At 47.0% G+C, this 14,161-nt stretch overlaps 1 protein-coding gene across 1 annotated transcript in view; it reads right to left on the bottom strand.

The window, feature by feature from the left end:
• Positions 1-14,161, bottom strand: part of LOC144099138 (uncharacterized) — a 55,185-nt gene continuing 41,024 nt past the window's right edge. Inside the window, exons 2-3 of the mRNA XM_077632239.1 lie at positions 3,561-3,689; positions 1-1,876 (exon numbers count right to left, since the gene is read on the bottom strand). Of these exons, the coding sequence (XP_077488365.1) occupies positions 529-1,876; positions 3,561-3,568 (1,356 nt within the window). The 5' untranslated portion in view covers positions 3,569-3,689 and the 3' untranslated portion in view covers positions 1-528. The remainder of the gene's footprint in view (positions 1,877-3,560; positions 3,690-14,161) is intronic.

The raw sequence follows: 14,161 nt of genomic DNA, 5'->3' as shown, positions 1-14,161 counted from the left end.
TAGACATCATATTCGCTGCTGTACCTCTTTAATCAATACTAACGTGCCGAAATGGGCATGAAAAACTATGAGAACGACACACCGCTGTTCATTCGGTGAGAAAACACTAACGATATGCGAATATTAGCGAAGACAAGAATGTGTTTTGTCATTACAGCACCATGATTTCTTTGTTGCGAAAGAAAGTTGTCAGCTCGAAGCTTTAGAACATACAAAATAATGCTTTCTACTACGCGAAAGCCACAATTTTCTAATAAGTTGCTATAAACGGGCACACAAATTTTCCTGTGCGTCCTGTCCGAAGATGTATGTGATAAGGAGTGTTTTAGAACGCTGATATCTCACCTCTACGACTCTAGGGCATATTTAAGCGGGTGTAGCGAGTTTTGTACTGAAGCCGACATCACAGTCTTGTGCCGCGCGTTAAAAGACGAATCCCAATTGAAACGGAGTCTGTAATTTACCTTTAGAGTGAAAAAAACAACACATAAAACATAATCACCACGAACAGATACGTCAGTCGGTCATTTAGAATGACCACATCCAGCCTTCTCCAAGCTTCTCAAGGTGAGACTCTAGCCAAAAGCACCCTTCCCTTTCTTCTCTGCCACCACCTAAAAACTGGTCTACTTCCATGTCTGTGCCTGTGGTGAAAAGAGAGTCAATTTCTGGACCCGGTAAATATGCACCGGAAACTTGTTCCCCAACACATATGCTGTCAGTGCAGGGCATCGCTTCGAAAACATGACTAGTTCCGTTTAACTGCGTCGTCAAAAAGTCCTTAACAGCCGACCCAGGGTGACTGGACTTGACATCTGTATTTTCGCAACTGTGGGTGTCGTTCAAGGGCTCAGTCGTTAATAAGGGTTGATGTTCCTTGTGTTGGGCAGACACACAGTCGGTGACGTCAGTAGCTACACTTGAATCGTCAGCCACTGGGACGGATGCCGGAACTGGCTGCTCAAGCGCACCGCATGGCAACGACGACGGGTCATCAGCGACGACACCTGGCATTGGAGACGACGGCTCTACAGGACTGACACACGCCTGACAATCACCGGCTGTGGAACCATAGACGCACAACTGCTGCTGCTGTCCAAAGGGTTCCACCTTTTCCGGAGAGCGCTGATCTTCGGCAGGCTGTTCTTGTTCGCTGGTGAAAGTCGCTTCATGTCCTTGGTCAACTTGTCTTGAATGCGACCAAGACGTATGCACAGCTGGCTCATCCCAGTAAGGCGGGAAATTACCGCCCGCTCCATGTCGTCTCCGGTTATAGCCGTGAGCTTTATTCAACCACGGTCTGAAACTGCCCCGACCACGACGCGGTCTCCAGCCCAAGGACCGTTTGTAATGTGGTCGGATAGGACCGTAACTTTCACTCGGCTCTTGGCTCCATTTCATGGCCTCGTTTCCCCAGACACGGAAGGAACTGCGACCTCGACCATGCCGCCTGTTGTAGGGAGTGGTCGGATTATACCCCGGCGGAGAACAGCCGAAACCTTGATATGGCTCCTCACTGTAGTTCTCATTCCACCATGGTGGGGAACTGGCATGATCTTGACCCTGGTCTTCGCCGTCTTCATGGTACCATGGTTGAAAACCGCAGTAGTTTTGTTGCAGCCCGTTAGTGTCGTTAGCACTTTCATTATAGTGCAGCTGCCAATGGTGACGCTGGCCTGGTCCCAAACCGCGGTGAAATTTAAAGCTGATGGCTGGCCATGGAGGAGTGGGAAGCAGTGGAGGAGTGGGAAGCAGTGGAGGAGTCGGAAGAAGTGGGGGGCGCCGTGAGACTGTTGGATGGTCTGCATGGCAGCTCTGCGAGTGGGGCGTATGCTCGGACGAGCCTGTTCCCGAGGCGCGCATGGCGAACCGTTCCCTGCAGTAAAGAGGCACTGATTTTAATGCAGGATATGAACCTCACATTCTTTTTCAATCGTAATTGGCTGGTATATAGCAGCAGTGGTACACACTAACAGGTCAAAGAACTTGAAAAGCAACTTTGTAATCGACCTGACAGAGCACACGAGAAAGCGATATAAGGTTGCAAGCACGCAGCGGTCAGATTAGCATATGTATTCTATATCTATAATTGGTTTTTTTGGGGAAAGGAAATGGCGCAGTATCTGTCTCACGTATCGTTGGACATCTGAACCGCGCCGTAAGGGAAGGGATAAAGGAGGGAGTGAAAGAAGAAAGGAAGAAAGAGGTGCCGTAGTGGAGGGCTCCGGACTAATTTCGACCACCTGGGGATCTTTAACGTGCACTGACATCGCACAGCACACGGGCGCCTTAGCGTTTTGCCTTCATAAAAACGCAGCCGCCGCGGTCGGGTTGAACCGCGGCGGCTGCGTTTTTATGGAGGCAAAACGCTAAGGCGCCCGTGTGCTGTGCGATGTCAGTGCACGTTAAAGATTCTATATCCCAAAACTGTTTGGGATATTGGGATATTCTATATAATAATAACAATAATAATAATAATAATAATTGGTTTTTTTGGGGAAAGGAAATGGCGCAGTATCAGTCTCATATATCGTTGGACACCTGAACCGCGCTGTATGGGAAGGGATAAAGGAGGGAGTGAAAGAAGAAAGAATGAAAGAAAGAGGTGCCCGTAGTGGAGGGCTCCGGATTAATTTCGACGACCTGGGGATCTTTAACGTGCACTGACATCGCACAGCACACGGGCGCCTTAGCGTTTTTCCTCCATAAAAACGCAGCCGCCGCGGTCGGGTTCGAACCCGGGAACTCCGGATCAGTAGTCGAGCGCTCTAACCATTGAGCCACCGCGGCGGGTGGATATTCTATATCCAAAAACTGTTTTCTGGAGATGCACGCGTGGGGTTTTCTCGACACGCAAAGCAGCATATAGAAAAAAAAACTCAACAGACACGATGAATAAATAGAATGTTTTACGAATCCTATTCCCGCACACTGCAATTATTACCGCTCCTGCAGGGCGCTAGCTGTGCACGCTGACCTTGCTCATGCGCAATGCATGGGCAAAGTTTTTTTTTTTACCTTTACGGCGAGAGACATTATACAGAGCCCTGAGCCTTCAGGTCCGCAGAATTTGGCAGGTGCACGGATGGGCTGCTCTGATGGGCACCTGTCGCTTCGTTCTTGCGTTGTATCCGACTATAGTTGATCACACGATCTTCTGTAAGCGATGCGACGATGACGAAACACGTACACAAAGAAAGGGCGCAATTGCCCAATGTGAAAAAAATCGCCAATGTTTACGCTCCACCGCATAACGCGCTCTTCACGAAGGAAGCTGTCGCTTTGCCTAAGGCTTACAGTAAAGTCTGAGAGCTATAGACTTTGTGGCAACCTGTGCTATCGCAACGGGCGCTGGTCACGAGCGGAAACCCTTGACTGTCACGTGACCGGATGATGGCGGTCTACGCCATGGCATCCACCAATGAAACTGACCGTATAACCGCTTTCGATACGAAAGCGGTCGTCAAACACTTGTACGGCAAATGTAGGTCAACAGATTAAGAAAATAAGAAAAAGCAAGCTAAATGCAAGACAAGCAAACAAAGGTTCAGAAGACTTACGACGACATGTGGCAGAGCAAACTTCGAGAACGACGCTGGAGGTCCCGCTGAAGGCAGAGGAATAATAGAAGCCTTTTCCACGAAGTCAAGAACGCAAGTCGAGCTCCGCATCGGTGACAATATCACGATCTGAAAAGCGTTTCGAAGAAGGAGTGCATTGTTAGCGATTTCAAATCTGCAACCAGAAATTTCGCTTAAAGAAGAATGCGCACACCAGCTCTGTCCATCCTAGCCAAAGCTAATTCACTAAAACATACAATCCACGTCACACGAGTCCCTGCCCCCTTCTTCCATTCGGGAAACACGGCCGCCCACAACCATGCCCGAGCATTGGTCGATCGGGCAGTGAGCGACACACACCTGCGATCTGCGAAGGAGCGCATGTTCCCATGTCACGAGATCGCATTCCGTTACCGGATTGAAAGATTAAAATATCACCCCCCCTCTCCGCGTAAGTCCCTAACCAAATCGGAGCAAGTTGTCTGGTGGATCAAAACTGCAAATCCGACAAGGCTGAAACACGAACACATTCGTATTCAAGGATTTAACTATAGTCTCCAGCTGTCGAAGTGACAGAACCCGTGGTGGAGGTGTGTCCTGCCTTGTAAGGTCTTCGTTCCAGTATACTGTTCAGAATGACATTTCTCTCAGTAATGAGGACGTAGAATCTCTCTTCACTTCACTACCCTCCGCTATAACGGCTGGTGTTGTGTACTGCACCCCCCCCCCCCCCCCACTGAAATGTATCCAAATTTTTAGACGAAAAGGAAAACATTCTTACTTCTCTGAAAAAAAAAACACATACGGCTTGTAATAACTACAGATTATATAATATCAATACTACAGGAGAGGAAACATTCATTATACGCTGCTGTTACAGAATTAGAGGAACTACAAGGAAAACACTAACATCCGCCACTATCATGCAATCAGGACCATGTTATAGCTGGCGTATATGACGTCAGTATAACGGACCAACGGACCAGTTCCCCATTTTTACAGCTAAAATACCTGCTGACCGACATTAAGTCGGGGCACGGAAAGCAAAAATCGACCATGAACTGTGCGCTTTTCATTTCCTCAAAAAGGGAAAAATTGCTGGTGGTTTAGCTCTGGTTAACCCTGGAAAAGCTGCATATCCCTGGCTACGTTTGTGGTCGAGCGACTGGCGGTTTCCACAACACACACACACACACACACACACACACACACACACACACACACACACACACACACACACACACACACACACACACACACACACACACACACACACACACACACACACACACGTGTGTGTGTTAAACATGTTGCTTTCTTCGAAACGACATAAACTTCGCGACTATAACAGCTACCGCAAGGGTAGAAGCAGTAAGTGCAACTAGACCTGCAATGGCACGACCTTTAGAGCAAACGTTCCAAGTGCTTTGGGGATAGTGCTTAACGTGCTGTTAACCACCTGTGAGACTGCACTCGCAACCCCACTGCCAGATGCAGCGGCTGCACAAGCAAAGTTAGCATTGTTTAGCGCGGTACTCATCACGTTGGTAGCCACGTGTACATACATACATCCTTATTACACTATCTCCGCTCTCCACGGAAGGCGTCGCATCGATCACACCTAGCGTTCCGCTGAACGCATCAAAGTGCATCATCGGCGTTTTATGGAGAACCCGCTTCATGGCCTGTGCATGCGATGCCGGCAGACGCTTTCTCGCTAGACCGAAGGTTAATGCCAAAGGTCAAGGTCGCGATAGTTGGTGTAATTCACGTGGTCAGACAGACATTAGAGAGTTATAGCATATCGTCACCGTGTTTACGTTACCGTTTACCGTGTCACCGGGCGCCGGATTTTCCGGTTAGCGCGGCGCACGCCAGAAGACGTTTTAGCGTACCGTCTCTCCCGTAACAAGTTACCGTACGGCTAAAACGAGTGATGATGATAGCAGATGCCCAGATTTTAATGATAAAAAATACGGATGCATTGCAATCATTTCTATGAAGTGAAATGCTACACTTTAAAAATCTTTTTCTCGGCATATAAAGACGTACCGACTACACTTCAGCTAACAGCCGACTCAGCGGCTTTTCAAATGTGCCCGTGAAGCTAGACACCTTTGCCTACCCTGGCCAGTACACAATTTCACTACGTAGACCTCAGTAAGCTTGCATACACAGCGCACGTTGCGTTGCGAGCGCTGTAAAAAAAAAAGCACAACTACGACACCTGTTCGCCGTGCCGCAACGTCGCTTCTTTGTGTGTTTGGATGTGAACACTGTGGCGCCATCTAGTGGAAGTAAGTTAAAGCGCGCCAACACCGCGCCGGAGAAACTTTTTTATTTTCTGAAATTGCTGATGAATATACCAAGAGAATTACCAGTCTTTGTTCGAGGAAAAAAATCATGAAAATATAGAAAAATGTTAAATCGGGCACGAAACTGAAGAGCTGTCGTGTAGTCGTTGTTATTTGGCTATGTACACGACATATAGTCAGGCTTAACTGCTCAAAAATCAGCAAATAATCTCAAAAACATGGCCTAGTTGTTACTCAAACCTCAACGTATAAGTGAGAGTTTGCAAATTAAAAGCGAATGCCTTCATGTATGGCGAGATATGGCGCCGAAGAACGCGGCGGCGGCGCTGTGTTTGGTCCGAAGCGGCCGTGCAGGGCGCCGCCATGTTTGTTTACAAGCGAACGCTAACTCTCCCCAACGCTAAAAGGGATTCGTAAAGTGTTTGCGGACTGGTAAGTGGCGGCGCATGCGCAGACGTCGCTTGCCGGGCCCGGTAAACGGTAACGTAAACACGGTAACGATATGCTATAACTCAATTATATACCTTGACTTTGCGAAAGGATTTGATAAAGTTTCGCACCAAAAATGTTATATAAGGTTAATGCGGTCTTTAAAAATCAAACACCCACACAATGGTTTTCTGCGTATATATCCTCTCGTGAACAGTATGCAACTGTTAGGGGTTGCCAGTCCAACATTCTTCCAGTTGCTTCCGGTGTACCGGAAGGTAGCGTCTTGCCCACTCCTACTTTTGATCTTTATTAATGATTTACAAAGTAGCATTGATTTTCCATTAAGCCTTTTTGCTGACGACTGCGTGATGTACAGTAAGGTAAATACAATTGATGATCAGATTAAATTAAATTTAAACCTGCAAAGAATAGTGAAATGGTGTAACGACTGGCAGATGGAGTTAAACTTTAAAAAGTCTGTGTTCATGTCAGTAACTAGAAAGAAAAATGTTCTTCATTACAATTATCGAATCAACGGTTATATGCATGAAAGCGTTGATCAATATAAATACCTAGGCATAACATTCACCTCCCATCTACGCTAGAGTACCCACATTGAAAATGGCATTTCGAAAGCTTCTAAAACACTGTGGTACCTGCGACGCACTATGCACAGTGCTACTCCCGATGTAAAGTGCCTCGCTTACAAAACCCTAGTCAGACCGATAATCGAATATGCTGATGCAGTATGGGATCCTCACACAGCAACTAATTGCAAAAAGCTTGATATGATTCAGCGACTCGCTGTAAGGTTTATCTTAAATAAATACCGCCGAAACCGTTTTTTAACAGATCTCTGCCAACAAGCCTAAGTACCAATGCTACAAACCAGAACCAGATATGAAAGACTAAAAACTCTTTACCTCATTGTCAATAATTATTTTAAACTAAATAAATCAGATTACTTCGAGATTAAAACTAATGAAACAAGGCATCGTCATAGTAAGTTTATCCCATTGCCGACTATAAAAAATAACTGTCCCAAGCTTAGTTATTTTCTCCGAACCTGTAAAGACTGGAACTCTCTTCCAGATTCTGCTGTTCGGTCGACATCATTATGTGAATTTATACGCTACTTAGAAAAAATCATTTATGGCAATAGCACAGGGCGATGAGATCAGATTGCGGCTGCATCAGATGGCTGTTGTCCCGATTTCTGTGTGATGCATTTCTGTTTGGTATGTGTGTCTTTCTGAGATGATTTTTGATTAACTAATGTATAACTATGGTTTTCAACATGTTCTGTATTACTTATTTTGCTGTACAGTTCGTTTTGTTTTCCACTCTTGCTACCGCCTTTTATGGAGGCTGACAGAATTAATAAATGAAATGAAATGAAACCGTGAAGTGTGAAGGGCTCATAACATGGGAGGCACTCGACGACAGATTATGCACTTATGTCACATAGGATGTATAATAGATTAGGGGTAATGATCATAGATGAACATGGTTCCAGAAGTCTACGTAGTGACCACAAACGTATCAGGTTGAGTTTCAGAAGAGAAACCAATGTAGGACTGAAGCGAGATGAACAATCAGAGGGTAATTTTTACTCAGAAATGCAATTGGAAGCAGCAGCAGAACATATTGAGAAAGTAACTTTTGAGGATAATGACCAGATGGTATTCCGATTATGTTAATAAAGAAGCTAGGACCAAAATCCAAGCAAACATTAATACAGGTAGTGAATAAAATGATAGTGGATGAAAAAGCCCCCCATGAATGGCGATTAAGTAGTATGAACCCGTTATATAAGGGAAAGGGGGACAAAGCTGACGTAACTACCGTCCCATAACAGTGACATCTGTGGTTTACAGAGCGGTGATGCAGATTATAAAGGACAGACTGCAGGCTTGGGTGGAGAACGAGGGGTGCTTGGGGAGCTACAAAATGGGTTTCGGAAACAAAGGAGGTTGGAGGGCAATCTGTTTTCATTGACACAGTGTATAGAGATTGATGAAAAGGAACACAGGCCCTTATGGCATTTCTGGATATTCGGGGAGCCCACGACAACGTTATCCAAGAGGATTTGTGGGACCTACTCGGCACATTGGATGCGGAAGATGGAGTAATTAATCTTTTAAAAGATATATATAAACGTAAGAGTGTTTACAAAATGGGGAAAAAATCTATCAGGGCCTATAGAGATACAGCGGGGCTTATAGGTAGGGATGTCCTCTGTCTCCTTTGTTGTTCATGTTGTACCTGCAAAGGTTAGAGACCAAACTAGAGGGGAGCGGACTAGGCTTCAACCTTTCTTTTTTTCAAGCAAGGAAATTGGATTAAACAGTCATTACCGGGACTAATGCACGTGGATGATATAGTGCTAATGGCTGACAAGGAAGGTTTGCAGAAGTTGATAGACATTTGTGGTACTGAGGGAGATAGATTAGGTTTCAAGTTTAGTAAGGAAAAATCTGCAGTCATGATATTTATGATGAGGGCGGCGAGCATAGAATACAGGAGTTCACGCTAGAAGTAGTGGATGAGTACAAGTATCTTGGAGTGTGCATAAATAACAGTGCTGAGTATCTGACAGAGCATGAAAAATATGTAATGAATAAGGCTAGTAGGAAAGCAGCTGTCATGAAAAACAGGGAACTGTGGAATTATAATAGGTATGAAGTGGTAAGAGGGATCTGGAAAGGGGTGACGGCTCCTAGCCTGACTTTCGGCAATGCAGTCCTGTGCATGAGACCAGGGGCCGTATTCCTAGTTTGTGTCATAATAAAAAGCGTCATAATCTGCTGCAGCGGCCACACCTGATTGGTCAAAAACTGGAAGCGGATGTAGGTTCGGTTGCGACTGTGAGCGTTGTCATTGCGTTGCGGTTGCCGCAGCGAAACGTCCAGCGGCGCTTTTGCTCTTCGCCGAGAAAAGGAACGTGACCAATGTGACAGAAGAAACGTTCAGCCCCAAGTTGCATCAAATTCCACTGTAAAGAAGTAATATCAAAGCTGCTTTATTTACCCAGCTGAATTCAGCAAATAAACAAAATAGTTCAGGCACTCTTTTCTGCACCGTAAAGGCCCCAGGTGTACTTAAAGAAGAAAATATCGTACGCAACCACGCGTAACTTTTCAGTGACAAAAGGCGTCCTCTACAGCCGTCGATAGCCGATGGTAAATGAAAGGCCACTAGCTTGTTCGCACAACACGGCGTTTTACATTTATCTTTTGAGGAAAAGGGAACGGAGAGGAAAATTTGTAGCATGCACCATGCACGCTTCGTGCCGGGCTGAACCAAGATGCCGTGACAACTTGCCGTCTGCAACATCGCTGAATGTAAATTGGTGCTGTGATCGGACCGTTGTGCAGACGGTAATTTACGTTGGTTCATTCGTTTTGTTTTAGACCCCGCAAATAAATAAAAGGGATGAGCTCAAAAAATTTTCTTGCTGTGTTTCTCTTGATATATGCGTTGGGAGACTTCGCAGACGAAGTTTTCATAGGTTCGCCATGGTACGAAGCGCACGCATGCCCATTGACGCCTTCAAACTAACTTGCAAGCTAACTCGCGAGCTCAATGATGCAGAACCACACCAGTGCGGCTATCGAGAACCGTAAGGGACACCAAAAAACCACGTCTGGCATGTCAAACGCTTCGGTGTAACAGCACGTCGCTGGCGACTGACCATCCGTGCACGTGAGTGGTTTCACGCTGGCAGACATTACACACGATCATGATGCAGGACGCTTCAACAGCTAATAGCTCTAGAATAGGAAATGCACCTCTGCGCGCAGTAAACGCAAGTATTTCGCGGGTCATTCTGCTTTATGTTACATCATTCAACATACACAGATGAGATAACTCGGTGATAGTGCATAGTGGCGCCATCCAGTTTGAATGAAGATAACAATTTCTGCAACAAACCGGCGCTCGTTAGGCCTAGGAGCTACCGAATCGTCCAACGAAATAAAAAAACAGGTCAAATTTATCGTCCATATAATTTGTTATAGGGAAGACAAGACGAAGCGAAAGTGCCGTAAACAGTTTATAGGCAGTTCACGGGCCGAAAAACGCAGTAAAATCAATGAGTTCACTTCGAAGCGAGAGGCTCCACTTCAGAGCGTGCCGCCATGTTGGCTGTCGAGCATCTGCTGCGTACGCTGTGTTTGACGTCACCGTCCGGTTTCTTCGACCCTTTTCGCTGCATCCGAACCACCGCATCCGCTTCCGGCATTTCGACCAATCAGGTGCGCCCGTTGCGGCAGATTATGACGCTTTTTATTGTGACACACTCAGAATACGGACCCAGATGTTCAAGCAAGGTTAGAAATCAAACAACGCGGCGTAGGGAGGCCAGCTTTGGGAGCACATGGCGATACACCAAATCAGGGGTACAGGGTGCGTTGCTCGAGAGCAGAGAAGCTAGCAGTAAGATAGCACTTCAGGAGCGATTGAGAAAAATGGGGGAAAAGCAGTGGGCTAAGAATGTTTACAGATACCTGTACATAAGGAATGTTGACACGAAATGGAGAAAACGAACTAGAAAATTGACAAGCAAATACCTAGACAGCAGTAGGGGAGCAAGTCAGCAATTATCGGTTAAGAAAAAGGTTAAAGGAACAGATAGAGCTCTGTGGAAAACAGGGATGCTGGCGAAATCGGCATTAGGAACATACCGGATCTTTAAGCAAGAAATTGCCAAAGAAAATATCTATGATAATTGTAGGGGAAGCTCCTTGTTGTTTGAGGCCAGGACGGGAGTTTTGCGGACAAAGACATTATGAGTCAGGTACCACGAGACAGACACGTTGTGCGGACAAAGGCATATTGAGTCAGGTACCACGAGATAGACAAGTTGTGCGGACAAAGACATATTGAGTCAGGTACCACGAGATAGACACGTGGTGCAGACAAAGACATACTGAGTCACGTACCACGAGATAGACACGTTGTGCGGACAAAGACATATTGAGTCATGTACCACGAGACAGACGCGTTGTGCGGACAAAGACATATTGAGTCAGGTGCCACGAGATAGACATGTTGTGCGGACAAAGACATTGAGTCAGGTACCACGAGATAGACACGTTGTACGGACAAAGACATATTGAGTCAGGTACCACGAGATAAACACGTTGTGCGGACAAAGACATATTGAGTCAGGTACCACGAGGTGGACACGTTGTGCGGACAGACATATTGAGTCAGGTACCACGAGATAGACACGTTGTGCGGACAAAGACATATTGAGCCAGGTACCACGAGACAGACGCGTTGTGCGGACAGACATATTGAGTCAGGTACCACGAGATAGACACGTTGTGCGGACAAAGACATATTGAGTCAGGTACCACGAGATAGACACGTTGTGCGTTGCGTGCGGAGGTGGAGGAAACGGCTGTACACTTTATACTTTTCTGTAAAGGGCTGATCGAGCGAAGGTTATCCGATTGGTGGCTCAAATCAAGACAAGAGTAAAATTTCACAAGCCATGGCTAGGTGGCTGGAACCACCGCCCGATTTAAAGGGTTCAGCATTCCGTCCGTCCATCCATCCATCCATCCAGGTAGTGAAACCCCACGAAATATTGAAACATAATGAGCAGTTGCGACGGACGGGACGCGACGGACAGATGCAGACATTGCTGTAGCCACTCTAACACAAGACGAGCCAAAACCAAGCCAGTCCTACTGCGTCGGAGCGCTGCTTCGTCAGGATAACACCTGGGAAATCGCCTTGATATCTGAAAAACAAAGGCTATTTGTCTCTTGAAACTTTATGCGAGGGTAAGAATGGCCCAATCGAAGGCGAATACAATAGTTTAGAACACGATATTGCTTTCAGAGATTAGCGACGAAGCTGTCATCGCTGTGAAGTGGGCGGGCAGGGCGCCGCCATGTTGACAACGTTAAGTACTCAAGCAACGCAAAGACCGCAACGCAAAACTAATGCGATAAATGAGCTTAAAACCCGTCTGATACAATTTTAAAATTATTGTACAGACAGCTTGCATTAAAGTTTAGGCGAATAACGTTTGTTCATGCTTTTGTACCGTGAATGTATCGTGTACGAAAGTGCGCTTGCTGCCGCTCGAAGCAACGCTAGCAACCTTGGGCAGCGCTCGAAAGCCCTCGAATTCTCTACGGAGTTCCGCGCTGCTCCATTGACTGGATGACTATTGACATTGGCCGTGCAGCAGCGCTCGATCTCCTTTGAGTCGATAGGCTATCGGTTCGAGGACCTTCGAAATGTCTGTTTGCTTCCCTGTTGCTGTTTGCTGACAGCGACTTGGCTTTTGCGCAGAGCGAAGCAGCGCGCGCTGACTATAAGGTTGACACAGAGATGCCGTCTCACTGAGGCTACTTTCAGTCGCCATGTTTCAGTTCACGAGCCAACAGGGCGCCAGGCTTCGATGTCTTGCGCCGAACGTCGTTGTGCACGCTAGCGCTAGCGTCTGCCGAATTGTTGAGAGGAGTCTTGGGTGTGGTTTCTTATTGTGTAAATAGTTTGTGTATATTACCAGCTCCCCCTATCCTCTCTTCCTGTCCCCTCACCTCTTTCATTTCAATTCTCCATTCTGTCTGCTACCCTTTATTTCCGCTGCCCCAGCTCAGGTGCTTCAGTATCGATGGCAGATGCCGGGGCTAGCAAAAATCTTTTCCTTCTTTTATTATTATTTTAATAAAACCACTTACTACTACTACTTACTACTCTTGGGCGTGGCCGCTCCTCGAGCATTCTGCGGGCGGCGGCTCTCGACGACTTGAAAAATGACAACCTGCTCCGCTGAAATGGTGGATGGGCCGTCCTCTGGTTGTTCAGGTAGCGCCATGTTGAGACTCTGGCCGGCAGGCGACCGCGATTGACACAAAATTGGCTGACCTCCCCAGAATTATCCACGACACCATCGCGCGTCAGATGGAGAGTGTCATCGCATAGGTGGCAAAAGCCGAAACTCACATTATCCAAATATGGATACAAGACAATCCGCCGCCCCTCAAAATTTAAGTCATTCCCGACGAGTCTGACTTTTCGGAAGAATCCTGCACGCCTGCGCCGGGCACTAGCGAACTGGGAAGTCTTAACAACGTAACCTTACCCCGTATGCGACCATGGCCTCCCATCCTAAGCCGCGAGCCAGAACAACTCCAAGTTGTTGGGCGAGTTGGTGGATTTTCCATAGTTACAGCGCGAAAGGCAGGACATGAGAGGACGACAGAACCCAGTGCTATTTTTTTTCGGCTCTGTCGTCCTCTCTTGTCCTGTCTTTCATGTTGTAACTATGGACGAACAACTCAGCCGCTTGCACTAGCACAGTGGAACTGCAGAGATATCAAGAACAGCTGGAAGCGGGCTCATCTCCCCCTCGACCTTGAGTTCCTCTTCGCCGTTGTTGGCCTTCAGGAACCCGGCGCAGGCGTCAAACTCACAAACAGCACTACATTTCAACACAACCCGCAGACATGTATGCATGCATATGTTCACAAGCAATATACTGCGCAACAGGTCAAACTCCCCATAACACCGCCTTTCCCATACACATTGACGTTGGTGCTGCCCCTAAAGCGGTCTGACCCGCCTGTACAGATTCTGAACATTTACTGCACCCCCCCCCCCCCCCCCGAGACTTAAGAACGGTACGTTCAGCGAAATTTTCAAACTATGCAGGTGGAGCGAAGGAACGTTCCCCTCTCCTGATCGTCAGGGACTTCACAACACACTCGGAGCTGTGCGAGGCGCACCTCGTTTCCCAGCTCGGACGACTCGCTCGTAGGAGCGCGGGAAGGGCCATCCCATACAGACTAAAGATGTGCGAACAGCCCCCAGAGAGGGACGCGAGAGCGC

Source organism: Amblyomma americanum, chromosome 7 (assembly GCF_052857255.1).
Source record: "Amblyomma americanum isolate KBUSLIRL-KWMA chromosome 7, ASM5285725v1, whole genome shotgun sequence".
Classification (NCBI taxonomy): Eukaryota; Metazoa; Arthropoda; class Arachnida; order Ixodida; family Ixodidae; genus Amblyomma; species Amblyomma americanum.
Note: the sequence above shows the minus strand (reverse complement) of the source record. Positions and strands in the feature narration are given on the sequence as shown.